Raw genomic sequence first — 27993 nt, forward strand, 5'->3', positions numbered from 1 at the left:
GTGAGAGTATAGAATCTAACTTGATCTTTATCATTATCATTCATGCAGCAAATCTGTGTGGAAGGAGCTTGGATTTGAAGCTATGAAAAGCAAAATGTTCCCAATGTATCCTGCATTTTAGGAACAGAAAATTTTTCCCAAGGACAGACCTCAGTGGTAACAGCAACAAAACAAAATGAGGTCACATGAGATACTACTATGATTCACCGGAATATGTCCAACATCTGTTTCCATTGGTGGGAAGCAACATAGGGGCCAAAATGTAACAAACTAGCCCAACTCTCCTGAAGAAGTCCAGCTTCTCCATTTCCTAGAACTCACGTGTTTTTCCAAGATTGTCCAAGAGTGAGAGCCTCTCCATGAACAACCACCCTCCAATGCAGCCATGGCACATGCTCTTGATTCATTCCAGGGGGAAATTATTTACCCCACTCATTCTCGAGGCTCCAGTAGTGACATCAGCACTGCTAACCGTCTCCTACTGAGCAAGCAGAACCGCATGGTGAATGGGAACCACCGAGGCATCCGCACTTCATCCCCCATGGGAAGAGTTATCCTCATCAATTCACCTCTTGAAGGTATTGTTGGGGCAAAGATGGGAAATTGGAGTACACTTCTGACATCTTTCCTACCCATCTCTCTACCTAGATTTTTGATACTGTTTGAGATCAGCCCATAGGGGAAATCTGTTGGTTAACCATCTCAATGGCTTGTCTTACATGTATATTATTGGCAAATACCAAAATATCCATTGTCCATCTTAACAGACTACAGAGGGAAATCCAGCCAGTGAAACATTTCCACAGTCATAGGTAGCATTCTTTATAAAAGTTTGATTCCTGCGGAAGTTTTAAAATGTGGGAAAGCATAGGAAAGAAATATCCCTTCCAAACTGACAATGAAGAATCAGAAAGGGCATGAAGCATTCCAAGATACCTCTTTTTTTACCATATGTATTCAATGAAGTATAGTTTGAAATACTTTGTGCACGTTCAGTATTGAAAAGGTCTATTGATTTTTTTATTTGGGGGTTGCTATTTTTCCATAGCACCTCCCAAATGTACTTCACTGGAAGTGCTTAGCAAGCTATCAAATACTTGTCTGAGATAACAATCCTTCCCCAGTTAGTACCCCTTTATTTCTGAGGTTCTTTCTTCAACCGTAGAGTCTCAGCTCTCACCCCTTTCTGAGCCCACGGTCACCCAATGAGCTTCCATGGCAGCGTGGGGATCTAATTCAACATATCCCAGGTCCTAGCTGGACACTAGCCACTAAATGACACCATTTCAAAAAATAAACTGAAAAACCCATTTGATATTAAGTTATTAAGTCATATTAAGTTAAATTTAAAGATAAGGAGAGTTGATCCTATTTTTATTTTATTATTGTTATCATTAACAAGATTTTTACCCTACCTTTCCGCCCTCACTGGGCTCTCAAGGGAGCTAGTTAATACTGGATAATATTCAGATCTCTTCCTTGATTTCGGAGCTGGCTGCCTATTGCAGTGTTCACAGAGCTGAGAGGGATGCGAAGAGAGCAGAGCAAGTGAGGAGACAGTAACTGCTTGGGAGTTTTCCTCCTTCTCTGTTCCTCCCCCCTTACTGATCTGGCTGGGGTTGGCGCTTGATCAACTTCTGTTGCTTCCCCCCCCCCCCGCACCGCAGGCAGAAAAATCTTTCTCCCCCCACCCCGCCCTTACCATACTGCTTGAGTCTATAACTGGAACTGCTGCTGCTGTCAGACCACTTGGGTCCATTTATGGAGCCAGTGGTGCATCTGCAGGCAGAAAATCTCCAGCAGCCTAATCCAGAGAGGGAAAGAAGGCACGAATGAAAAATGAACAAAAAATTAAGAATGAAATAACGAATACAGTTTTTGAAGTGTAATGAAAACGAAGTGTTTTTCTAGATTTAGAACACTATAGATTTAACAGCTAGGAGACAAATTAAGCTATTTGCCTTCCACAAACAAAAGAGATCCATGTTAGCCTTTGGCGGGACAGACTAGGTATGTGGCATCATTTTAAGAAGGCTTTGAGCAGTGCTGTTTATCATGCTCTTTTTCTTGCAAGAAGTGTTACAGATAATCAGGAGAAAACAAGAGACTGCCTTATCTTTGACATAACATTCCGCATAGTCCTGTGATTTTCTTTTACATTCCAATACTGTACCAAAAAATGTAAATATAATCCACTTCTGTGACCATTATGTATTATGCCCCATTAATTTTGGGGTGTCTGGGGAGAGAAAGAGAGCAAAGTGATATAAACTGTTTCTGTTACAGCCAGCCAGCTTGCAGCCACAGGATCTGTCTGGAAGCTACCATCACAATCCAGCACTTGGTATTTGGGGGGGCGGGGCGGATAGCCTTTCTGGAGAAGCATTACTCACTGTCAAGTTCTGGTTTCATTTACATGATTCTGGAGGCCTGCCTATATTTAATCTGGTCTTGGAGTGCTTTCCGCTTTCTACCATAGAGTTGTTTTTTCAAATAACCCTAGAGCAGGATTAGTCATACTAACATGCCATAGAAATGACCTGTCTGGCAATGCTATCCTCCTTTCTACCACCCCACCAGCTAATGCGGCCAGCCCCCCTTACCTTGAAAGCAGGTCATGGGGGGTCCCCTTCTGAGCAGTGGGCCTGGGCCCCAATCCAGGCCTCACATCCACTCCGGAGGTCGGCCTCCAGTGACGTCACTTCTGGTGTAAAGCCGGAAGCAATAGCAACTCTTTGTGGCAAAATTAGCCCCAAACATAGAGCTTTCACTACGTTTGGGGCTGATTTGTCCCCACTGAGATCCCATAGCTTCCATTTTTACTCCAAAAGTGATGCGATTGGGAACCTCTGAAGCACACGTGCCATTTCAGCATGTTCTTCAGGGCTCCCTGCCTGCTTCCTCCCTCCTTTCCCCCCAGGTGAGAGGGGTCAGGGGGTGAAAGGTGGGAGTGGAGATCCCCCACTAGGAGGCTGGTATCCCTGTCATCAGCACTGCATCAGCAGGCCCCTTCACTAGGCCCTGCACCACCTCCTCTGTCGGCACCTCAGCTGCAGATGCCTCCACGGAGCCCCAGGACGCCTTCCACCTTGCAGCGGCAGCTGTTGACACCCGTGCCCCATCCTGGGCAACAATCCCTGGCCATGCAGCTGACTCACCTGCCTCCTGCAGCAACATAGGCAGCCTCAGCCAGTCCTACCGGAATGCTTTAGCAGCCAGACAGGGCAAGTACATACAGACCCCAGGTCGCTGAGGGAGGCACTAAGGAAATGTCAGCAGCAGCAAGGCTGAGCCAGGCAGAGAGCTGAGCAACCCACCCGCCCGCCCCCCATGGACTGAGATGAGGTGGGAGGGGCCAGAGAATTGTGGAGGCTACCCAACCCTCCCACTGGATAAGCTGGGAGAAGAGCCACTCAGGGAGGCTGGGTGGGAATTGGGAAGAAACTCAGAGAGGTGGGAAAGGGTATCTTTTAAAAGCAGGTTCCTGTGAGCACCAAAGGGGAAGAGGTTGTTGGAGTGTGCCGACCATCCTAGGGCAGGAAAAGGAATAAGGTGGTATAAACCACTTCTATGTCTGTCTGGGGCCTAAGGACACCTGCTTTCAACAGCTAGCTGGCTGGTGTAGACAGCCAGACTCAGGCACTGGTGAAGGAAGAGCCTCACATGAGATTTTGCAAAACTGGGATTTGTTTAGAAGTGGAATTATTTGGCAGCTCCGTGATTTAGAAATCACATTCAAGACTTTTCCTTTACTCCATGACAAAGAAACCTTCACTCCATTCCCAAGGAGCATAAATTTAAAAGTACCACTGCCTGACAAGAGGAGCAGAGTGCCTGTGTTCTGAGTATTGTGACAGCTTTTAAAATGCTCACAACACGTGAGAGGAAGGTGATTCTGTGACTGTGTGTGCCATGATGTAGAAGATGAAGTTTAGCACAAGCCCTTGGTGTCACCCCATGAACTAATCCGTCAGGAATTTGATAGGACCGCTTGTAGTCCCTAAGCCTGCCTGGATGTCATTTCTGGGCCTGGTACCCCACGGGAAGAGAGAGCCTGATCTTTACAGTGTAGGTGGTTAGCTGTGTATTTCTGTAGAAGGTCTGTTTGTTATTACTTTCGCAGGTAGGCAAGCTTGTAGAGTTTCGAGGTGAAGGGTGGTGATCTGCTGGCGAGAGAGGGGTAGCAGGGCCACTCATATTTACATCATGCTGTATCCCCACCACAGCTAACAGTGATGAGAGCGACGCCATCAATACCATTACGGTAGAAAAGAGTGCAGGTGGGAAGCTGGGCTTCAGCATACGTGGGGGTTCGGAACATGGCCTGGGTATCTTCGTCAGTAAGGTGGAGGAAGGCAGCAGTGCAGGTAAGCAAAACATCTTCTATGCTACTAGCTTTAAAAGGTACTCAAAAGTTGCTCATCATCTCTTCTACCAATAAACCCAGGAATTCTTTCTAGCACACCACCACTCAATACTTAAATATTTTCCAACAAGATGGAGATCTAGGGACACTACACATACCCCAAAACACCCTCATCCTTGTAGGACCAGGTTTGGTTATCACAACAATCCAGGCAATATTGAAAACTCACTCATCAAATAGTTTTGCGAAGTGTTAAATATCTGTGGAAAAACATCAGCAAAGAATTCTATGACATCACAACATTCCACGTTTTCACAGAACTTTTCCTGTTTACTTAATGCTCCAGTAAGGAATCTGTGTTTTTAAGTGGAATGAAAAATTAATTTCCTTTCCGCTATTTGACAGCAAGTCTAATTGCAAACTACTAGGGAAAAGGCATCAGAACACATGCCCCTGAAGGTGTACCACTATATGGAATATTCAGAGCATGAAAAACCTGACCTACCCAGGGCTGGCTCCAGGTGTGTGGCGAGGTGCCCTGTAACTCACCCATGCTATGTAACTGCCCTTGCATACACATCCGTCTCTCTTGGAGGAAAGAAGAGAACATGACATTTTCACACACCTTTCTGTCACTGCCAAGAGCCTAGAAGAGTAAAAGTAGTGTGAAAGAATCATGCTACTTCTTTCCAGGTGTGTCTTCCAGCATGAAATGGAAAGTTGCTTAAAGGCTCTGCAAAATTGCAAGGATCTGTCTGAAATGATCTTCCATTCACTAGAGGGAATAAGTGAGCTGCAAGCATAAAAATCAAGTGTCTATGGTTAGGGGTGGGCCCAGTGATGGACCATAGATGAGGCTTAGGAAATACTTGACCAAGCAACTTTGATACTGGTCCTCAGCATATCATATGATACGTTAAACAGCCCAAAGAGAACATCTGTTTCCTCATGTGTGTGCGCGTGCTTGCGCATGCTTGCGCGTGTAGTCTTTATCTTTTTTATATGGCACAAAATACAAATCCCTGAAAGCAGAGAGTTCCTCTTTTAAGAAATATAAATAATCTTCTCTCACTTTAAAATGTGTGCTATATTTTGCCTAATGTTTTGTTGCTCTAATGCTGTTGTCTTAATATGCAAATGATCTGGGGGGGGGAACTCACACCAGCCCCCAGGCCAAGTTGAGTTATCTGTATTTAACACCTACAGAACTGGCTGGACTGTGTGTTGGAGATAAAATCACAGAGGTGAATAGTGTGAGCTTGGAGAACATTACAATGGGGAGTGCAGTGAAAGTCCTGACCGGGAACAACCGGCTGCGGATGGTCGTGAGACGCATGGGCAAGGTGCCAGGGATAAAGTTCTCCAAAGAAAAGACCACATGGTAAGTGAGACTGCCTACTTATGGTAGCACCCTATTGTTAGAAAGCCTTAGGTAACCAAAAATCACAATGCGTTATTTGTCTGAGCTGAGGCAAGTGTGCTGGGCTCAGTGGAGCAGACAAGGAAAGATCAAGTTTCTTAAGATACAAGGAGATGATATCAGAGTGAACTGTGACTGGGGGACAGGAGAAGGAGGGGTCAAGGTGACATGGGGTTACTGGGCTAAACTCTGTCTTCCAACTTAAATCACAAGGGAACTGTGTTTGGGGGGGTTCCTTATCACAGGAGGCAAGTTAGAATGGAACAATGATCAGCAAAAAACAATTCAGTAAGTGAAGGAAGAGGAGGACCAAGATTATATCAATGGGGCTGGGGGTGGGTGGGGAATACCTGCAGTGGCTGAATGGCTGTTTGAGAGGAGTTTGCAAGCCTGAGGGACCCATGACTGGGCTATAGTGCATGGAGACGTAAATAGCAACAGGTCCTGACTAGACCAAATGCTTTGCCAATATCCAACATGTGAAATAAATTTGTTTCCCAAAAGTTTCCTCAAAATTCTCTTTTGCAAAGGTTTGATATTGAATAGTCTTTTAATGTTGACTTGCGGCTCAAATTTGACAGCTTCTTCTAGAATTTGATTTCTGTATTTATTTGATATTTCATTTTAATATTTGGCGGCTGCCATCTGATATTTGGTAGTTTACATGCAATTCAGTGTTACTGATAGCTAATATTTGTTTGTTTGTTTATTTGTTTTCTTTATAGTCCTCCTTTCTCACTATGACTCAAGGCAGATTAGATGGCTTAAATCAATGCATCTAATAAGCAATTAATAAGCAATGACATATAATAAGCAATGTAATAGGGCTAGGATTACAGCAGTCTGAAACAAAGCACAAAGTATTAGGCATGATATGTTAAACGCTGCGGAAAGTGGTATCATATAGGTATAAAAACAAAGCAGTAAGAGTAGAATAATACATACAGCAAACCATAGGTTTTAAACTTTGCTTTCCCACTGACTTGACTACCAAGGAGTCCTTGCATTTCCATCATGGACACCCCCTCCCCCCCCCCCCCGCATTGTGCATTGCAGAAGATTCTGGGGTATGTTCCAGGGGGTACTCTCACTTCATCACAGGGGTGCAGTTGGGCCTCCCTGTTGACCATTATGAATGGACAGTGTATCCTTGAATACATTGTATGTCCCCCTATGAGTATTGAAAAAACTTTATCTCACACCATTGGACAGATAAGGTACAATAACAATTAGTATTTGACTGCTTCTAAGATTTCATATTTGAAACTCTCCCAAGCAATCCAGAAATGCTAACAAACCTAAAGCACTTAAATTACAACATGGAGGTTTAAAAAAATCACACTCTAATTCAAATTTTTCATGCACAACATGAAACTCGAAAATTCACCAAGTTTGAAAATTTGCAAATATATTCAAGCTTTTGCAATTCCCTCACTTCTAGTAAATCCAGCAGTGCTGCCTTAAAGTTGTACCCTCTTTTTTCAAACATTAATTATGTATGTGGGCAGGTTGTGGTGACTTAAGGAGGATGGAAGAGAAAGGCAGGTTCTAAGACCAAGCTCATACGTGCCAGAATTAAACTCAAACTAAACCCAAAACTTAAAGCTCAGTTTTTAGGATTCATCATCCAGGTTGTAAAAGTTTGCTTTGCACAGATTTATCTTGGGTCAGACTGTGGATCTATTAATAGTAAATAATTCATACAATCATAGTCATCCTTACAATAGCCCTATAAGATAGGCAAGTGATATTGCAGATGGAAAACTGAGACCAAGAGAGAACAGCTTACCTAAAGTGTGTTTGTGGCTGTGATGAGATTTGAACTCGTGACCTCTGGGACCACATCTCCAGCTCCTATTCTCTTGAAGGAGAAATGAAATGGGAACAAACCTCAGAATCTGCACTACTGGGTATATTCTTATGCTTGTCACAGGGTTGATGTGGTAAACAGACGGTTGGTTGTGGAGAAGAGTGGCTCAACTCCATCAGACACCAGCTCTGAGATTGGCAGACGGCGGATTGTCCACCTTTACACCACGTCTGATGACTATTGCTTGGGTTTCAACATTCGTGGGGGAAAGGAGTATGGCCTTGGCATCTATGTCTCCAAGTAAGTGTAGTTCTAGTAAGGCTTAGCCTGGAACCCATTTTGGATCTGGAAACAACCTGACTGCAAGTTCAGATTATTACAACTTCTTAATTATTTTGAACTGTCCAGATTCCAGGAATTCAGGCCATAATAAGTAGGAAACATATTACTGGCAGCATTTGTTCATATTTTCCATGTACTGAACAAATTTCTATCAAGATCCCTACTGTTTTAAGAGTAGGGGGGAAGCTTTTGCGGGCAGCAAAGAGCAGCAAGTGAGATGCTTTTGAAAACAAGAAAAAGAAAGCTAATATGAAGCTGCTGCTGCTACCATTAGCTAAGTGGTCCATTGAGCTCAGATTGTCTGACTGCTAGCAGACTCCAGAATCTCTGGTCTTTCCTAGCACCTGCAATCCTTTACTAGAGATACCAAGGATGGAACCTTCTGCCGACAAAGTACCTGCTCCTTCACCAAGTGAAGGCTGCTGCGAAGCAGTGTAGCACATTTTTTAATTTTGTTGCCATCCCTGTTCTGAAAAATTACTGGTGAATAAAGATAAGGTACAAGGTTGATACTCCAGATCACTGGTTAGCTGCTCTTTAACACATTTAACCTAGCCTTTTGTGCTCACTTTTGGGGGAATTAGATTTTTCTCCTATTCTTTTGCTATGTGATTGTAGGTACAGTGGAGATTCTGATCTGAGCTGTGATTACAAGTATAGAATCACAGTAAAAATGTGTGATCTTTTACATACAGCATTGCTTTAGAACTATCCCTTGCCCCTCTCTCTCCCCCATCTCCTAAACTATTTTTCAATCCAGTTTGAAACATCCCAAGCACATCTCAGCCACAGGGATGCCAAACATTAAAATGAGAAGTCTGGTGGTTTTTGATAGACCATGTCCTGGAGGCAGATCATCTGCAGATTTGAACAAATATGTGTATGCAGTTCTACCATTGTGTTGAAAGTTACGTCATGCCACAATCATGTATTTGGATGGTGGTGAACACTGGAAGAAGAAGGTGATTCTAGATCCAACTGAGAGCCTAGCTACATATAATGAAGTGGAATCAGCATCAAATCCATTTCGTTGTAAAAAAGCTAACCAGGAGGGACGGTGGTGATAATGGATAGACGGCTTTAGAGGTCTTCCCCCTACACTGTTTCCCCAGCTGGAAATAGCTCCGTGCAGTTGCTTTTAGTCCTGGTATGGGAAAAGACAGACATCCACATGTGCCTGTTTCTTTCCCTACTGAGACTCTGTTCACATGTTACAGTCAGCACACATACATGCAGTCTGTACTTGCATACATCTGTTTGTAAAGAAGGATCAATGCAAACTCACTTTACAAATGAAACTGAGGACTAATACCTGGATAAATGTGGGATTTGTACCACATGGTCACCTGTAACATGAGAAATCGCCAGTGCGCATACAAAGACCAATCAAGTGTACATTGTACACAGATTGTATGTGTGTTCACTGTAAGTTATGAGCAGAGCTTGGGGCTGAGCGCAACCCAGGAAGGCCATTTCCAACCAGGGAAGCAGTGCAAGTGGAAGAATTAGTCCCCTCTTCAATGAAAACATAGCTGTGATCCATAGCTCCTCATGATGGTTTTGCAGTTAAACTACATGTTTGATGATCCAGTCATAGATTCCCAGCACCCTGCATAATTTGACCCCGAGTTTTACCTCCAAAGAGAATATTTGAAAGTTCTTGGCTTTAGCATCCCTTTTGCCCCATTTGGATGAATTTGGCATCTCAGTCTCCTTGAAAAGCCATGAAGAAAAGTGTCCTAGAAGGGCTGACATTCTTCTGTGAGCTATGGCTGGATGATGAATGAGACTGTTGTATAATCCTTTTGAGTCTCTCTAACATTCTTGCCCCTGCCTGAAATGATTGCCCAATTTTACCTGTCCCCTTCACTCCACCTGGAAAGCCTGGTTTGTGTCCTTAGACTCACTGTGCCATATTGGGAATAACACCCAGGTTATGTCATTCCCAGAGTGGATCCTGGCGGGCTGGCTGAGCAAAATGGAATCAAGGTCGGTGACCAAGTCCTTGCAGCCAACGGAGTCAAGTTTAATGACATCAGCCATAGCAAGGCAGTGGAAGTGCTAAAGGGGTACACCCACATCATGCTGACCATCAAGGTAAGGCCAGAGCAATGCCAAGCCTTGGGCAGGGATAAGGGGAGGCAAAGGAATGTGTTTGACCCCGTGGGAGAAGACAAAGTCTCAGCAAGATGGGAGGTTAGTTCGTGCTTTGTCATGAAAGGCTGATTTCAGAATCTTTGTGAGATATCATCAACCCACCCCCCAACCTCCCACAGGTACAATCTTTCTTTCTCCCCAGCCAGGCATAGGATACTTAGTTGCTGTAGCTGGCACGCAAATGGATTCCAGAGGTGGAAAAGAGACATCAGCTCTGCTTAGAAGCAGAGTAACTAGTGGTCCCCTACAAAGCTAAACTTGCTAATGTGCTGCTTGTCAAAGCCGCAGCATTGATCTCCCTTTCTTGTCATATTACTGATGCCCAGTAATTCCTCCCCAAGATGCTGTAGGACCCAGACTCTTGAGACTTAGCAGATCCAGTTTCAGCTGGGAAGGGACCTGGCAGTGGAAGATGCATTATTTATCGAAGTGTCTCTCTGCCTGCGATCGGGTTAGTCTCCGAAGACACCGTGCAGTGCTGGGCAGGCAATGAAAGATCCTGTGATGTGTCTCTTCTGTTCCCTCCCTCTAGGAGACAGGGAGGTTCCCGGCATACAAGGAAATGGTGGCTGAGTACTGCTGGCTCAACAGATGTAAGACTCAAATGCCCCCTTCCTGTCTGCGGTGGTGTGCAATGTGGTTTTGCTGAGAGCCAGTAAGGAATGTGAGAGCATTCTGCAAGCAAGCTGCTTTCCCTCCTTGCATTTCAGAAAACAACTCTGCTACCTCTCCCATCCAGACCTTTGATCTGTGGGTAAAAAAAAGGAGGTACCATATACACACAAATCAATAGCCTGCAGGTGTGTGCTAGAATGCTATATAGATACTGATGAAGCTCAGACTCTTACATTCCAGAATATGCTTTCATTCTAAGGACGTTCATATGGTTGTACAGATACACAATTCTGGTACCCAAATAAAATAAAATACAAATAGTTAATGAATGGTGGCTATTTCTATCATTGGATACAGGCCAGGAATGTGGGCTGGGGGGGCGGGGCTAGCCTGTTTGGTGTCTTGTCTTTTTTAAAAAGAACTGTTAAAGTGTGGAATTAAAAACCTCTAAAACATGAATCAAACTTTTGAAAGGTTGCAGACCATCATATACATGTGGGGCGGGGGGGGGGGCAATATTGCTCATCAACATTTACTGTCCTAGGTGATGCGTATGAGGTAGCCCAACAAAAAAGGTAGCTCCCAAAACAATGCAGAGCAAAAAAAAACCAGTCACCAATAAGGTGCTGTCCAGTACAAGGGAGGTGTGGAGCATATGCAAGCATTGTGCAATTGTGTTGTGCTAAGTTTGTATTTGCACTTTATAAAGGGACGTGCAATAGTATACTTAGTAGGCACTTTAGCACTAGCGCTTTATATTTATATTTTAAGGTCTGCAATATTGTAGCACTTGTATGAATTATTGCTCCAACTGTGGGTCTTGTAAGGTTGTTATTGTACATTAAGAAGCTCCACTGTGGACCTAAGTTGTTGTGGATTATGATTAAATATCTTACATTTGTACCTTGATTGATATATTAATTTTTATTAGTAAGTTTTCATGGGATTTTCTCTGCTTTTGTAAGCACATTGCATGTGGCAACGGCCATAATAATGATTGTGCTGAGTGTGGGAAGAATTACTTTTTCTCAAGAACAAAAGCAGAACACACTGAGTAGTAGGGAAAGGCAATATCCCAGCAATAAAAGCACAAGGGAAGACAGCTGGATTGTGCACAACAAATGGGTCATCCCAGTGTATTTAATTTATTAATGGGGGGAAAGAAACTCAAATTTGTCTCTCTTTCTCTGTGCAGTAACCAATGGCCAGTTGCAGCAGCTGTCACAGACCTCAGAATCCAGCTCGTCTGTTTCATCCTATTCCTCAGGGACTCCCTTCAGCTCTGTGAATGGTCTACACATGCCCCCAGTCTCCAGTTCAGCTCCAAGCTGCATGGTGGATGTTGGCATCTCAACTGAGGAGCTGCCACTCCGGAGCCGCTGCCTTGAGAGGGCAGAGACAGCCATGCAGACTGACCCGCCAGTTGATGGGGCCTCCTTGTCAGGGAGCCTGATCACTGAAACTCGCCGGATTGTGCGGCCCATGGAGATCTTAAAGGACACAGCTATCCGCTCTGACAGCCTCAAAGATTCCTTCCACTTGAGGAAGCACCGGCCCTTCGCCAGCAAGGAAACAACAGACCCTTCTCCCAAAACTGCACTGCTTCTAGCACTCAGCCGTCCCCGACAGCCCATCAAGAGATCACAGAGCTACCTGACAGTCTGTGGTAGGGGCCAAGCTCTTTCATTATTATTGTTCATTGGATTTAAAAGATTTGCACTCTCTATCATTCATTTTAGCATCACTCCAAACCTAAATTCACTTATTTATGGAGTGTGTATTTTGCTCTGACCTTCTTTGGTTTCATTTCCCCCCTTTAAAATATGTACTAAAGACAGCATTTTTGATGTTAGATATTGATTGTGGACCTGTGGAATAATTATGTGGAAAGAGACGTAAACCAAGACGAAGAAGAGAACACATTAGCTTCTTCCCATTTTCCCTCATCCTGATACATCTAAGAAAATACATGGGCAGAGGCAGCATTCCAGTCACTTACCATGTGCTGGATCAGGATCTTTGGGCATAAACTGGTTGCACCTCCAAATCTACATCTAGATGAACTTAATCCACACAATCATGCTTTCAGGGGATGAGCATGTGGGAGATGCACCTGTGCATGCACAACTCATGAAGTGCAGTGCAGAGAGACTGCATCCATACTCAGATATACTTTTGAAAATAGGCATTTGCAAATTTCCACACATGGATCTCTTTAGATGGATTGGGCAATGAAACATGGATAGAAGCTGTAGACATGGGTCTTCTTCCTTGCACTGGAACATCTGACTCCATGGAGTCTCCACCAGGAACAGCTAATACTTCCCCTCCAAGCTGTAGCCAGAAAGTGCTCAAAGAGGTCATTCTAGTCCCCACGATGACTTTGTGAGTGGAAAAATCAAAAAGAGTCCAGTAGCACCTTTAAGACTAACCAATTTTATTGTAGCATAAGCTTTCGAGAATCACAGTTCTCTTCGTCAGATGCAGAACTGTGATTCTCAAAAGCTTATGCTACAATAAAATTGGTTAGTCTTAAAGGTGCTACTGGACTCTTTTTGATTTTGCTACTACAGACTCAGGGCCAAGCTACAAGTGACGAATGACACTTGAACAGCAAGTGGATTGAGTGGAGTGCAAGTGAACAGGGAGAAATACACTTGCCATTCAAGTAGCTTGGCCCTCACACGGCTAACTCCTCTGGATCTATGAGTGGAAAAATGTGTGTATAGGTGAGTGCCCTCCCACTCCTTCCTCCAGTAAGCCATATCCTTCTGATCTATATCCTTGAATATGGATCAGAAGGTGAATTTGGCAAGATGTGTCCATCTGCTGTATTTATGGCTTTCAGCTCCCCATGTTAGCAGTGGGCTGACGGAACTTTCTCTCTCTCCTGTTTGGCCCTCCAAAGCCATCATTGGGGCAGCTGGGCTTAGAAAACATGTTTTAGTGTGACAAGGGCAATCCCACCCCCATCCCACACAGGATAAAAGGGGCAAGGGGGTGGACTCAGAAGAGGCATATTGATGGCGTGCTTCCTTTCATCCCAGTGCAACCCCCACCAGGCCCCAGCTATTTACCTCCCTTCCCTGGACTCTGAGCCCCCTGCCAGGTAAGAGCTGCTATCTGCACATGTCTTCTACATTAGGGATTTGTATGCATACAGAAGTTGGCCCCTGCTGGTTTGGGTGAGGCACTGGGAAGGAGTTTAAAAACAAGATTTTTCTGCATACCTTGGGAGTCCCTTGTGATGCAGGAGCCCCATTCCAATGCCATTAGTGTCCTTGATACTTTTAAAGAATTACTTTGATGGATCAGATGCAGGTCTACTCTAGGTCCTGCATTCTTTTTCCAAAAATGGCCTCAAGAACCATACAAGCAGGGCAGAAGGATAAAATCTGCCCTGGTGTTTGCTGCCAGCATCTATTATTCAGAGATATACTGCCTCTGTGCATAGATGTTCCATTTAGCTACTCCAACTAGTAGCCTTTGATCTAATCACCCTCTGTGAATTTATTCATTAATTAAAACATTTATATTCCTCTTTTCTTCATGGCTCAGCGTGTCTTACAATCACAATTTAAAACATTGCAATTTAAATATACAAAATAAAGCACCCAATAACAACCTCCCCACACACAAATGCCTGCAGTCTATACCTCATGAAAATCCCTTGCAGCACCTCCTGAAAATATTGAGACAGACACCCCCCCTCTCCTCAGGGAGTCTGTTCCACAAAGTGGTAGCTACAAAGGAGAAGGCATAGGCTTCAGTTGATGCCAAGTGGCCCACCTTAAGTAAGGAATAAGCCAGTAGCTGGCAGGCTGAAGACCACAATTGGCACATGGGGACAGTTCTTTAGGATTTCTCTATATCCTCACTAAGAAGGTACTGAAACTTACTTTCTGATGGGCCAAACTAATCCCTGCTAACAATGCAGGCTTGTTAACTCACTGTCCTCAACCAGATGACTTTATAGCAATGGTCTCCGCCATAGCACCTATGAACTCCGTGGAGCCTAATGTCTTTCATGGCACCCATTTACTTCTTCACTAAAGCGTCTCTTCCCCATCCAATGAGATGGAGGAAAATCAAGATTGGTTTCCCCAAAGCAAAGAGTCAGTCTTGGTTTTCCTCCATCTCATTGGATTAGGAGGTGCATCAAAAAAACCTAGACGGCAACATCTTTGGGTCTGCAGAGAATCCCCATCACAGGAAGATGCTTAACTTGGAACTTCCCAACACTCTGTGATTGCCCAGTGGACTGGCGGCCATTTTGTAGTGACTCCCACTACCCTCTCTCAATATTCCAAAAATGCTCAACAGGGTTAGAGATCCCTGCTCTGAAACTTCCAGGTACTGCTCCTATCCCATTTTGAATTCTCTCCAGTTTTGCCAGTAATTGTGATACCTGCCCGAACAGACAATCCCCATCCTTACATAGATACCTCTGATGCACCTAAAGCCTCATGGCACTTCTGTTTCCCCAGCACATGGCACTTCTCTCTTACAAGGTTAAAACTGCCCTTGGTTGGGTCTTTGCAGTATGCGTCATGATTCCACAGGGAATCCTGGCAGAACTAGAGCCTGTGGGGAGATACTGAGAGATGAGCAAGAAGGGGAAAATATCCTTTCCTTTCTATAGAGTTAATAAAATGTACCCCCTCCCCCACATAACTTGTACAAAAGCTAACCACTTCCTATTACATATTGCTTCATTTTATAATTCGGTAGAAAACTAGATGTCATTCATTGTCCCCAAAAGTGGGTTTTCCCAACAGGCCAAATAGCATCCCCACAGCTAGTTCAGGTCTGGAAAAACACACAAGGACAAGGTTGATTACTATTATGCAAGATTATTTCACAAGATAGGGACCCCAGATCTATCCTGTGTACTTCATAATGTGTAAATCAGCCAACATGTTTTGACCCTGACAGTCTGGCCCTTGTTTCAAATGCAGGGTCTAAGAAGTTTGGCCAGGCTCACAGGCACCTTACTGTTTCCCACCTAAAATTAGTACCCATAATAGGTTGCAGAAGTGTTGGGGCTATGGTGAGACCCAGGTTGGAGGACGGAGTTCAGAGTTAATGTATGACTTCCTGGACTCTTGTCCCAGAGGAGAAACGCCAGAGGAAGAAAGAGAAACCAGCATCTTCAGAGAAGAAAGTCACACTCCAGCGCTCCAAAACCCTCATGAACTTGTTCTTCAAGGGAACCCGATCTGGAAAGCCAAGCTCAGCAGCTGGGTCACCAGAAGCACCAAGGCGATCCAAGTCCCCAGCACGTTCTGAGGGGGAGAAAGGTAACTAATAGTTCCTGTATCGTGTCGTGTTTCTAGCTAATGACAGGCCAGCTCTTGAATTTGTAGAAGCAGCAGTCGTTGTCATCTTCTCCATGATGACAAGGTCTTCTGTGATTTGGGGAGAGGGCCTTCAAGAATAGGACATTTCCCCTTGTGGGACTATAATTCAGAAAGGGCAAGAGTAGATTTGCAAGTGTCTGCTAATCAGCTTGCAGGAGAAATTACTCTACATAGAACTGTAGATGCTGTTTGTCTTACTCTTGGCAGCCAAGCTGGAGAATGATGCATGAAGGACTGTGTCCCAAAAATACCTTGTGCTGACACAGCCTTTCCCTTTTCCTCTTTTTGTGTCAAGCACAACACAGCCCAGTTCAAAATGTCTGCCCCTTTCTTCATAAACTCTGTTAATTACTTCCTCTTTGGTCTCTTCCTCCACCCCTTCCCTTGGCTGCAGTCAGTGGTGTACAGAAGTTTGTTATCCGGAGCCTGAAACGGGGTAACTAAGCAGGAGTGCAGGTTGTGCTTTTTTCAACAGCATGTGGTTGTGTGTGTGTGTGTTGATGCCAGTGGCCCCATGCTGGATGTAGGGTGTGGTGCCACCCAAATGTCCTCTAAAGAATATCCATTGGAGCATGGTGGATAGAATGGAAGATCTGGAGGGCTGGTACTGTCAAACCTGCACTAACTGTGCCAGCCTAAAGCGGAGTATAACTCTGTTTAGGACTGTGTGCTTATCAATGCGCTTTGAACTTCTAAAACTATACCATTTTCAATTTGGGAAAGTCACTGGCTCATGCTTTTAACTTACTGGATGAAGCTTCTGTAAGAATTGTGAAGCACAGGACTACATATGATGCCAGAATTTTGTGACTGGAACACCAGATGTGAAACTTGGCCCTCAAAAGCTATCTGGGTTGAGGAAGCCATAGCACTTGGGAAGGATGGGCTGACCTCTTTCCCTCCATGTCATTTCTCCTCTCCTGATGCTTTAAGTTCTGGATGTAAGAAAAGATGGCACAATATGGGTCTTTTTGACTCTGCTGGGGCTTAAGCAGCATAGGAGGTCATTTTTGATGGGGACAGGACAATATAGGAGGGTTGAGCAAACCCCAGCCCTTTCCTAGCAGTTTGGCCCAGAGCCATTCCTTCCCCCTCCTACCTGCTAAACAAATCAGAAGCTGTTCTCATCACTAAATCCTGATGTCACATTATAGGGTGGCCAACCTCCAGGTGGGGCCCAGAGTTCTGGAATTACAACTGATCAGACTAGAGTCTCCCTAGTCTGTGGGAAATGGCAGCTTTGGAGGGTGGACTGGATGGGATTGCATGCCTACTGAGCTCCCTCTTCTCCCCATACTCTGCCACCCACAGGCTCCACCCCCAAATCTCCAGGAATTTTCGAACCCAGAGTTGGCAACTGTATGTCACAAATAGTTTGTCCCTAAAAGCATGCCACAAAAATGATGTCTTCCATCCAAAAGATTAGGAGGAGATTTCTGAGCTATCACCAGGACATTACAAACTACTAACTGCCTCAGTAACTGGAATTAAACACACGCTAGACTTTTTCCTAGGTAGCCGTGTTTATGAGAACAGGCCTTTCTTCAATGAGGAAAAATGTTTTAAAGGTTTTAAAAGTTCACAGCACATTACCAAGTACACACTACGAAGGGTCCAAATCCAATTTATTTGTTTAAGTGTGTGTGTTTCAGTATTTATATCCTGCACTGCTATCACTCTAGACGGTCACAGGCATTACAACTGAAACAGAGATGTCCATCCAAGCCATCATCCAAGGGGCACTGAGTGACATTTCAGCCTAATTGCAGCTGTATGTGATAGACTGACCTATTCAGAGTTTGACAAACTGAGTTTGACAAACCTGAACCGAGGTTCCCCACATCCAAATCCCGCATCCTCACCACTGTTCACACTGACTTTATGAGAGCAGTGCATCTGGAAAGCAAAGCCTTGCCCAGAGAGTCATGGCAGCTGCACTCAATGGCACATGCATGCACTGCAGATTTGGTGGTTCATGGCCTCACTGCGTTTTGTTCCTCAGTGTCATTTGTGCTCTGATGCTCCTTTCCTGTCCTTTCCCAGATAAAGGCCGTGCTTTAATCTCCCTGGGTTTGAGGGATTCAGCGTTATCATCCCCTCAGCAGAATGGCAGCGAGCACAGCACAGGCCCTGAGAGCCACCTGATGCTCATTGAGGACATGGCCCGGAAGCTGCTGATGGAAGATGAAGTGGCAGCTGTGCTGAGGCACTGCACCCGGGTAAGAGACACGTTCATGCGGAGTCTTAATGGGCCAGTCTTCCTTTTAATTTAAAAGTCATGCAGTTGCTCCGGCTGTATAGGTGTTGATTGCTTCATTCTGTCATTTGCACCACTCAGAGCAAAGGCTGTGCTTTAAACCTTTTCATCTCCTCCCTCAAGTCACTTTCTCACTGATGCTGGCCTTGGTAAGACTCTGCCATAAGTTTGTACATTTTTCCTGTGGCAAGCTGTTCTCTTGCTTGCTTGTTTTGTTTTGCCTTATGAGTATGTGGTCAGGCAAGTATTAGTCACCAGGCCAGTTTCAATAAGTTTGCCTTTCAATCAGTCCATTCCTATAGCATTGATTCATTTCCCCACATTTCAACTATTGGAATCTCCCATTGCTCACTATTCATAGAGGCCTTGAGTATGCCCAAAGCAGCCACTAGAGGGAAGTCTAAACTGATATGCTTGAAACTGCTTTCTACCCAAAACCTTGTGGGATGGGAAGGGTGATCTTTCGAGGCCTGCTGGCATCCTGAATCCGCAACGCATCTGGCCTCGCTGCTTCAAAAATTATTTGTTTGGAGAGGAAAGCAGGATTAAAACCTTTATGCTCATATTAGTTAGCAACTGTCAAGGCAGCTAATAATGCCCTTAAATCAGTCTTTAAATCTATGAACAAATTTCTAATTGAGGTTTGCAGCCTCTGGAGAGGTTTATACCCCCTTTGTTTGTACCCCCCTTTGAATCATGACTGGACATGAGGCCCAATTTGAGAAGTCTGTAGGTGGCCCTTTCTGAGAGAGCCAGTCAACAGAGTAGGAACGGGTGGGAGGTGAACACTTGGCTACAGATACGTTGCTTAAAACTGAATGACGTGAAGCAGCTGTTTGGTCTCTGCTGACAGTTACTTTCTCCCATAGTACATCCATGAAGGAGGGATAGAAGATCTGGTGAGGCCACTGCTGGCGATTCTTGACCGGCCTGAGAAATTGCTGCTTATCCGAGATATTAGGTGAGAATAGGCAGGAAAGTGCCACAGTGACTACTGCAGGAAAAGAACTGGGTAAGGGGACTTCCCAAAATTTCAGCTCAGTATATATGTCCCAGTTTCACTGTGGGGTTTACTTCTTGCCTAAAGAGAGGCAGGTTGGTACCATTCTGTATAAAGCCAAAGCCTTTGCATCAAATGGGCGGGGAGACGAAACTGGGAGCAACCATTCATTAACACAGTAAGAGCATCCTACAGCTCTATGGTACTGATATAAGTTGGGTCTCGTTGAGAGTCTGAATGGTGCTGTGCCTAACAGTGAGAGACTTTCCAACTCTGAGGAAGCACCAATGCAGGGGTGTCACACTACCAGGTGCCCTCACACCTGCAACTGCAACTTCCCCCTTTACCACAGCTTTAGCTCAGCCTGCAAAATTGTTGCTCCCCCCCCCAGCTGTGTTAGATAGTGAATTATTCAACAAGTGCCAAGAACTCCTCTTAACATTTTTGCAGGAGTGTGATTTCCCCTACGGATCTGGGCCGTTTTGACAGCATGGTTATCCCCATGGAGCTGGAAGCCTATGACACGCTGAAGAGCAGAACAGGTAGGGAAAGTGTCAGGGAGGATCCCTGACAAAAAGCAGGTATTTTGGCCCACGGTGCCCTTTTAGATTCTGGGTGTGGTGAATGGACTGCTCCCAAGCCTTCTTCTATTTTAGGACTGTTGAATAGGATTGGTGGAAAATGTTCCATCTAAGAAATTTTGCCAGCAAGAAAAGCACATCTGAATCTATTCATAAAGACAAAATTAGAACCAAAAACAAATCTCAATTTAATCAGCAGTTTGGGGGTTATTTTAAACCACTGATTCCAAATAACATTTCCATTTCACACTCCTTAAGAAACACAATTGCACTCTTAACCAGTCAGTCTCTCTTACGGTGTTTTCGGCCTGGCCAGTGCACCTCGCTGAATTGCTTTGGTGATGGCATTTCTTCAGGCCAAAAGTAGCAAATGTGCCACTCTCAACGTGGCAGGTGCCCCTCCCATCTTTGGTCCCCTACTCCCAGCTTCAGTGATGATATGGAGGATGATGGTGACCTTGCTGATCTCAAAGCCCTAGCAAACGCCCAGCCTCACCAGCCCATAAAGCCAGCCTTGTTTTTAGGGGCCGGCCAGCCATTTAATTTACAGGGAAATTTCTATGTGGGCCCCTGGCAGCCAGGAACAAGCAGAGTCAAGCCACAGTAGCTCTGCTACTGTTGGTAGTGGTGCAGGAGGAGGCAGTGAGCCAATACACGCTGTTAGCAGTACTGGCCAAGTCTGAGCTGAATGGCCCTGAATTGCTGGCTTGTAGCTTGGCTTGCCCCTGGGCAGTTTTAACTTCCCTGTCTGCCCATGCCTGATTTCAAACAATTGAACTACTACTAGAAGCTGAGCCAAGAAGTAAACAAGCACACAGTGATTCTGAGCATGCACAAAGTGCATTTCCTTGTGTCATATTCTGAGCATAACTAAGGTTAGTGGTTTGGGCTTCCAGAGAAGAGTAACACAACTTCCAGACAGCCTGTAGTTTTAGCAGCTTGGAAAAAAAAGAAATTAACTGCTGAAAGAAACTGACCAAGGTGCAGGGCCAGCATATGCAAAATAACACATCCATTCACTAATTTTCTTTGTTCACAGCAAGGTCACCTGCTCTGCGACCAGCACAGCATGAAACACCTCCCAAGAGACATCTTATCACTCCAGTGCCTGGTGAGTCCACTGCTTTCATCTTTGTGGTTCCTTCTCTTGCCCATTTGATGCAGTGAAGAAGCTGGAATAATAGCCATAGTTGTGACAAAAGACTTTGATTCTAGCTTTGGAATATATTATTCAAATTAAACAAATGCACACAATATTAATTTGCATGGAATGTTTTACAGATGCACTATTTGGATTTCTACAGGATTTGGGTTATTATGGCAGGCTGTAGTTGGAAAGGCGAAAGGGAGGAGAAGCCTGGATCCTCTGGCACACCTGGTTGAATTGTCCCTGTCATTAGGGCTCTTTCTGATACCCTAGAGAATCAGTACTTATTGTGGGGGTGGGGGATAGGACTTTAGAGGATCATTGGTCTAACTGGACAGAAAGCAGTTCCTCAAATCAGGGTGCATGAACAACAGTGTCAGGGACAATGATTAGCAAGCACTGTAGGTTATCTCTTGTTTGAGAAACCAAATTACCACCACCTCACAGTTCAATTGGAGTGAATCATTTTAAAAAACCATTAAAATGTGATATTTGTGGAGCCCAACAGTCGCACAAAGTCCAACGTTTTCAGCATGATAAAAAGCTCACTTCAGGTAGGGCCTGGAGACCTTCCAGAATTACAACTAATCTCCAGACTACAGCATCCATTCCTCTGAAGAAAATGGGTGCTTTTGAGGGGGGACTCTATTGCATTATATTCCCACTGAGGTCCCTCCCCTCAAACCCTGCCCTTCTAGGATCCACCCCCAAATCTCCAGAAATTTCCCAACCCAGAGTTGATAACCCTTGATGGACAGATAGTGTATATGTTTTCTAGAATAAAATTTCCCAGTTCCAAGCATTGCCATCAGAAAGTTCCTAGGAATAAAGGTCATAGTAACATCTGTAATTCTGATGGCAGATTTCAAGGGTGGTTTCCTTCTGAAGCCAGTGACTAATGAAGAAGAGGCAGTAGAACTGAATGATGGGATGAAAAGACTGCAGCTCTCTCCCAGTCCCAGACGAACTCGCCCTCGAAGCTACACCCCTCTTCCTGATGTGCCAGTGGATGCCTACACTTCTCCCAATGACCTCTCCTCAGCTGCCGGCAGCAAGCATCCCAACTGGCTGCTAACCAAGACCACAGAAATGTCAATGAACTCCATAGCATCCTCCAAGGAAGTGTCAGAGCAGGGAGATGGACGGCCAGGCCGCAGGAGGCCTCGTACACCAAAGTCGAGTCATGGCAAAGCCACACTGCGGGGGCCACATGGGGAAGTCCAGCCTGCCAAGGATACCCTGTACTCTGTGATTAACAGACCACGCAAAGCCAGGCCCCTGCTCTCTCATCTCTTCAGGGAAATCCAAACTACTAGCAAGGGGGTCCAAGCAGAGACGGGAGATGGAGTCCCAGATGGTCTGGTCCAAAACGGTACCAGTGATGTTGTGGAGGAATATGAGCTGCTCACTGTCCGTCTGCCCAAGAACAAGCAGTCTCTGGGTAAGTAAAGTCTTCAAGAGCCCTCCAAGTTGAACACACACATCCTCAACAGGGAGAAGAACAAGCCAGTCCTTGTCCCCCTGGTTTGCTGATGAAGGAAAGCATGACAGCTTGCATCTCACAAAATGTTAGCTAGTGATGAGTTTCAGCTTGAGTACATGAGATCTAGACTTATTGTGAGGATAAAAAAAAGAGAACCATGTATGCCCTGATAAAAATGTGGTTGAATGTGGTAGGAAGGGACCTCATACTTATCAAACTGCATCTCCCACATCCCAGCTATACTTTTCAGAGCCCTCATTTAGGATTGTCTGAATGACAACAGTTGTGTCACAGGCCTTTCCTATGGTAGGTCCAGTCCTCTGGAACAGCTTACCAGAGTGGGAGTGGAGAATGCCCTTACTCGGTGTATTTAGGAAGGCGGGGAAGACAGTTTTCTTTCGGATGGCATTCAGTAGAAAGTGAACAGCTGCATTTTTTAGCCTGTGTGTTTTTAACCTGTGAATTGTTTTTGTCTTGTTGATGGACTGCTAGGATGTTTTTGCACCCATGCAACATGGTGGTGTTTTGTTAGCCACCTTGAGTCTCAGGCAGTGGTACTCACTCTGCAGCTGTCAGAAAGCCAAATTTGCAATTTCTGTCAACCAAAAGAGCCACATAACTATTGTATTGCCTTTGTGCCACCCCAGCAAAGACACAATGCAGTCATATAGGCTATAACTATTAATATTCAATATAAATAACTATAACCTTTTAAAATTACCAGATTACTTCTGAGCATATAAGGCAAGCAGTCTCTCCCCAACACTGTTGACGATTAGCCAGCCTTTGTATATCTGGAGAGGAAGGGCTCCCTCTGTGCCACCTCACTCTCTCCTCACAATAAGGGACAAGCTGCAAAGAGGAGAGCAAGCTGGCCGTGGAGAAATAGGAGTGAAACCATCACCACTCCACTGTGGCCAGCATGTTCTTTTCTTGGGGGGCTGTCATGGTAGTGGTGATGCTACTCTTCTCTGTGGCCAGCCTGCTCTCCTTCCAGGTGTTGGGCTGAGAATGCAGAGGCTGCAAATAAGGGTAAGGGATGTTGGAGAGGATGGGCCCTTCAACTCCATCCCTGGCGTGAGACATGAAGCTCAGAATCATTGTACTCATCCTCCAGTCCATGCATTGGCATCTATTTCACCTGCTGAGTGGAATGGCCTTGCTCATTTTCCTGGGACATGGGGCAGGTGCCACACTGGGGAACAGCACTCAGAAGAACTCCAGATGGCATGTCAAAGAGCCACACATGGCTCCTGAGCCACTGAGTACTATTGGGATATAAATATTTTAATATGAATAAATAAGTACTTATTTATAATTAGCTTCTAGAGGGAAGTTGAGTAGCTCCACTGATTGCATCCAAGTGTAATCAAAAGAGAGCCAGTGTGGTGGTGTGGTGGACTAGGATTGGGGTGACTCAAGTTCAAGTCACACACACTCAGCGTAACCTACCTCATAGGGTTAATGTGAGAAAAAATGGAGGAGAGGAGAATGATGTAAGCCACTTTGGGTTCCCATTGGGGAGAAAGGCAACATATAAATGAAGTAATAAAATCTTCACAGAATTACTGTCTGCCTTGTTGTAGTTGTCAGGCCTGAGGGGTAAATATGATATCAGAGAGTCAACACTGAAGGTTGTCCTCTCAGCCTCACTAACAAGAGAGAAAGATTGCATCAAGGACTGTTGAGGTCAAGCGTCTGGGAACCCTGAAGTGGTGCACTGCACCGAGTCGGAAGGCCTTGCCTTGCCAAGACAGACAATTGCCCTTTTCATGTAAAAGTCTTCTGGGCATCCACTGCTATTCCGCCACATTATGCAACTGCTGTCCAAAGGGTACAATAAGGCATGATTGTGCTGGTACTCATGATGTTGGAACAGCCGCTTCCCCCTGGTTCCCCACCACTCAGAGCACCATTATGCTTTTCAGGGATCAGCATTTCAGGTGGAATCGAGTCCAAAGTGCAGCCGATGGTGAAGATTGAGAAGATCTTTCCCGGGGGAGCAGCATCTATGAGTGGAAAACTGGAGGTAACAGGAGCAGCAGGGAGAGAAAGGGTGACTTCCTCTAGTATGAGCCCTGCAGGGCAGCCGTAAGGGGCAGGGCTCCCACTTTCCACGCCTTTCTCCCCTATGATCGAGCAGAATGCTGCTGAAGGCACCACAGCAAAGATCCACTCAGGAATACGTGGCCCAGATGGCAGCATAATTGGATATTCTTTCTCTGCTTGTTGTATCAGCATGTTGGTCTCCTGCAAGCATTTACTCCCCCGCCCCTTCAAAAGGTTTTCTGCCAGCTGGACTATAAAAATAATTGCTTCAGAAACTCCACTGGGAGGACAGAATTTGTTTAGCCAGCATCTTCCCTGCCCAGCTCACTGTGGAGCAGGAGAGCAGCCTCCCTCTCACTCTCACCACTAGCAAGGAAGCAACTTGTCTGAGGTCACACAAGGGAGTTGGTATCTGAACAGAGAACAAGTCCTTTGCTCTCCTAATGCCCACACGCTTGGCTTTGCTCTTCCTCTCTCCTCCTGTGCAAACAATCTGTCCCTCCATTTGCGTCATCTTCTGCACGTTTACTCAGTTGTAAGTCCTGCTGAATCCAATGGAGCTTACTCCCCAGCGAACGTGCATAGGATTGCTGCCTGAAATGACATCAACTAGGATTACCCACTAGATTTATTTGTTTCTACCGTCATAAATTAATAGACTGCTTTTATAGTGACCAGAGTTTGTTAATATGCAACTAAAACTTAAACTGTTCAGAATCTACTGCAATTTGGGATGCATTAATGGAACACTTCTAAAGCAAAATGCATAAATGGGACTAATTGGTTTTCTACGAGGAGGTAAAATTAGGTTTTTTAAAAAAACAATTATTAAGGTAGTTTTTAAAATGAAATTTCAGCTTGCCAGCTTGATATATTACTGTACCAATCCTACAAGTATAACATAGTTTTTCCAAGGAGAGAGAATTTCAGCAACACAGACTGGATCTAAATGAAGTTGGAGTAAAAAGGAGTTTTCCCATTAGCTGGCAGCTAAGCTGTAGGGTAGCCATAAAATAGCCTCATTTTTATACCTAATTTCTTATTCTGGAGTCACCAGAGTTGCACACCAGTATGAAATGGATAGATTCACTATTCCAGAGGATAAGGAAAACTGAAATGTGGCTAACCACAGTGGCAAAAGAATTTTCTTTTTAAGGAGACACTGACAAACATCCTTTTAAGCCCACTTATGTCAGTGGATTTAGAAGGGTGTAATTCTGTTTAGAAGTGCACTGTAAATTAACTTTCTGGCCCCAAAACAGAAGTGCAGAAGAGGGGCCAAACCAGCATCTTCCCTCCACACCTTTTTCCAGTCAAGGCAAGCAGTGTTGCATCATTACCACCGTAGCCCAATCTCTTGGTCCAGTTCTACCCTTCTTGAAAAACTTGCTGCCGCCCACACAAAACAAATCTCATTGTGCTGGACTGTATAATGAAGCCTTGGGCCAGAGACACACATACACGCCTCATTGTGCCTTTCAGGGTCCCCCATGGTTCAGGGCGCTCTGCAGTATTTCACAAGGACTCTGTAATGAGCCAAGCACTGACAAAGAGCCATTGTGGGCTGCAGCCAGCCTGCCCGCCCACCAAGCAACTGTTCCTCAGTCCCCAGGAGCAGCTGTAATTTAACTTCCCCTTTGGTGGCCTCTTCACTGGGGGGGATAGTGAACCCACTTTGCCAGGTGGCTTGGATGAAAAGCCTAACTGTGCCACATTACTGCAGCAGGAAAAGACAGGAACAGCTGACTAGAATCACAGGTGAAAGTGCTCCACTAGGAGTGGCAGGCTGGGGCTGAAGGTCTTCCAGCAACAGCTTCATCATGGTGCCTGTGTCCTTGCACTGACCCCGACCCCGGCCCGTGCCTGCCTAGCCCAGCAGAAAAGCTGCCAGATGCAGGGAAAATGGAGCAGGAGGTTCTTGCCCTCCAACCTGGCTCATTTGTTGGACAATCAACAAGAGGCTTAGTCCTTCCACTGAAGGCTTCTAGCTTAATGAAAGGGAAGAAAGGTGGCAAACCACCTCTGCTTCTCACTTGCCTTGAAAGCCGTTTGTTGGGGTTGCCGTAAAGTTGGATGTGACTTGACGGTACAGACATATCTTGGTGGGAAAAATATAGATTGCAAAGGTGCAGATATGGAACTGCTTACTTTGGTGCTGCCCAAGTCTGTCCTGTACATTCTAGAAGTCAGTTATGCTGGTCTTGTCATGGGCCCTACTCTACATGGGCATTTACTCTACAGAGGTTGGGCCTGAAGCACAGCTAACCTCCAAAATGTACCCAAGAACCCCCTTATTATATCAGCTGTATTGGCTAAGTAACCCCTGAACATCTGCTTTAAAATCATAACATATTAGAAGATTTAGGGGCTTACTGGAAGGACCAGGGAGGGCACTGGTCTGTTTGGACTTCACTGTTGCCCCACTTGCACTGACAGCATACCTAGAACTTGCCCATTCCTCCTATAGCTGCTCTTTAGAGGGAAATCAGCAGTGGTAAGCAAGATGTCTTTCAGAGAAACCTGTCCTTAATTTTCTCTTGAAGGAATTCAAATAACCATGTTTAAATTATTGGGCCAGAACCAGCCAGCTTTTCTACAGCAGATAAAGGGGAGAGGGGAGGGGTTCCCCTTTGAGTACTCCAGAAGACTCTGCTGGGGATCATGAGCATGAGACCTGCACATACAAAAGCAACATGGGGTGAGGTCTGTACTATGGAGAACTGTGTGAGGTTGAATGGAAAAGTTGGTTGAATCCAACCCATTCTTATCTCCACCATTTAAAGAAACTTATCTATAAATGCTCATCTTCCATTTGAAACGGCCATTATGTCCTAGACCAAAATTGCGTCCCTTCCTTGTCCCCTGCATCCTATGACATTTCTCAGAGTGCAGCAGCTAGCTGTCACAATGAGTGGGGCCTACAAGAACCTTACCAGCAACTAGCACACAGGTGTTCTCCCCTCCAAGATGTCTTCTTCATAATTGCTCCCACTACTGAACCTGAGTCAATACGGCATCCTCCAAATGCCTGAATGCATCTCCAGTGTATGCTGGATGCTAAGACCAAGAGAAATCTGGAAAAGAACGCAAAGCAGCAAAATGCTTTCTCGGACCTTTCTTGGGTTTTTGGTTCATGCTTAATCACTGTAAAGTTTCTTAATATTAAGTCACAGATTTGGGGAGGGCAGGCCTTAGCTTCCTAACTACACTTTTCCTTGACCTTTGCTAGGCTGGCTATGAACTGGTTGCTGTGGAGGGAGAGAGCCTGCAGAATGTAACACACCAGCGAGCTGTTGAGATCATCCGCCAGGCCTATCGCAACAAAGCCAAGGAGCCCATGGAGATTGTGGTGAAGGTGCCGAAGGAAACAAAGTAATGTGGTAGACAAAGCAACTTGCCCTGAACA

General features: G+C 45.1%; 1 protein-coding gene across 1 annotated transcript; it reads left to right on the forward strand.

Moving 5' to 3' along the window:
* Positions 1–385: 385 nt before the first annotated feature.
* On the forward strand, positions 386–27963 carry PDZD7 (PDZ domain containing 7). Its single transcript, XM_054983912.1, has 15 exons — positions 386–578; positions 4227–4367; positions 5573–5747; positions 7720–7896; positions 9888–10035; positions 10628–10688; positions 11906–12376; positions 15825–16010; positions 18114–18289; positions 19197–19288; positions 19778–19869; positions 20948–21019; positions 21918–22496; positions 24467–24567; positions 27817–27963. The coding sequence occupies exons 1-15, from the start codon at positions 386–388 to the stop codon at positions 27961–27963; spliced, it is 2811 nt and encodes a 936-aa protein (XP_054839887.1).
* Positions 27964–27993: the final 30 nt, after the last annotated feature.

Source organism: Eublepharis macularius, chromosome 6 (genome assembly GCF_028583425.1).
Source record: "Eublepharis macularius isolate TG4126 chromosome 6, MPM_Emac_v1.0, whole genome shotgun sequence".
NCBI classification, from domain to species: Eukaryota; Metazoa; Chordata; class Lepidosauria; order Squamata; family Eublepharidae; genus Eublepharis; species Eublepharis macularius.

What these genes read in the sequence shown, in the direction of transcription:
- PDZD7 (XM_054983912.1), top strand. Translation starts at nt 386, where the DNA reads ATGGCACATGCTCTTGATTCATTCCAGGGGGAAATTATTTACCCCACT. An exon ending in GTACTGCTGGCTCAACAGAT is followed by an intron (nt 10,689 to 11,905) that starts GTAAGACTCAAA and finishes TTCTCTGTGCAG; the next exon opens with TAACCAATGGCCAGTTGCAG. An exon ending in CTATGAGTGGAAAACTGGAG is followed by an intron (nt 24,568 to 27,816) that starts GTAACAGGAGCA and finishes GACCTTTGCTAG; the next exon opens with GCTGGCTATGAACTGGTTGC.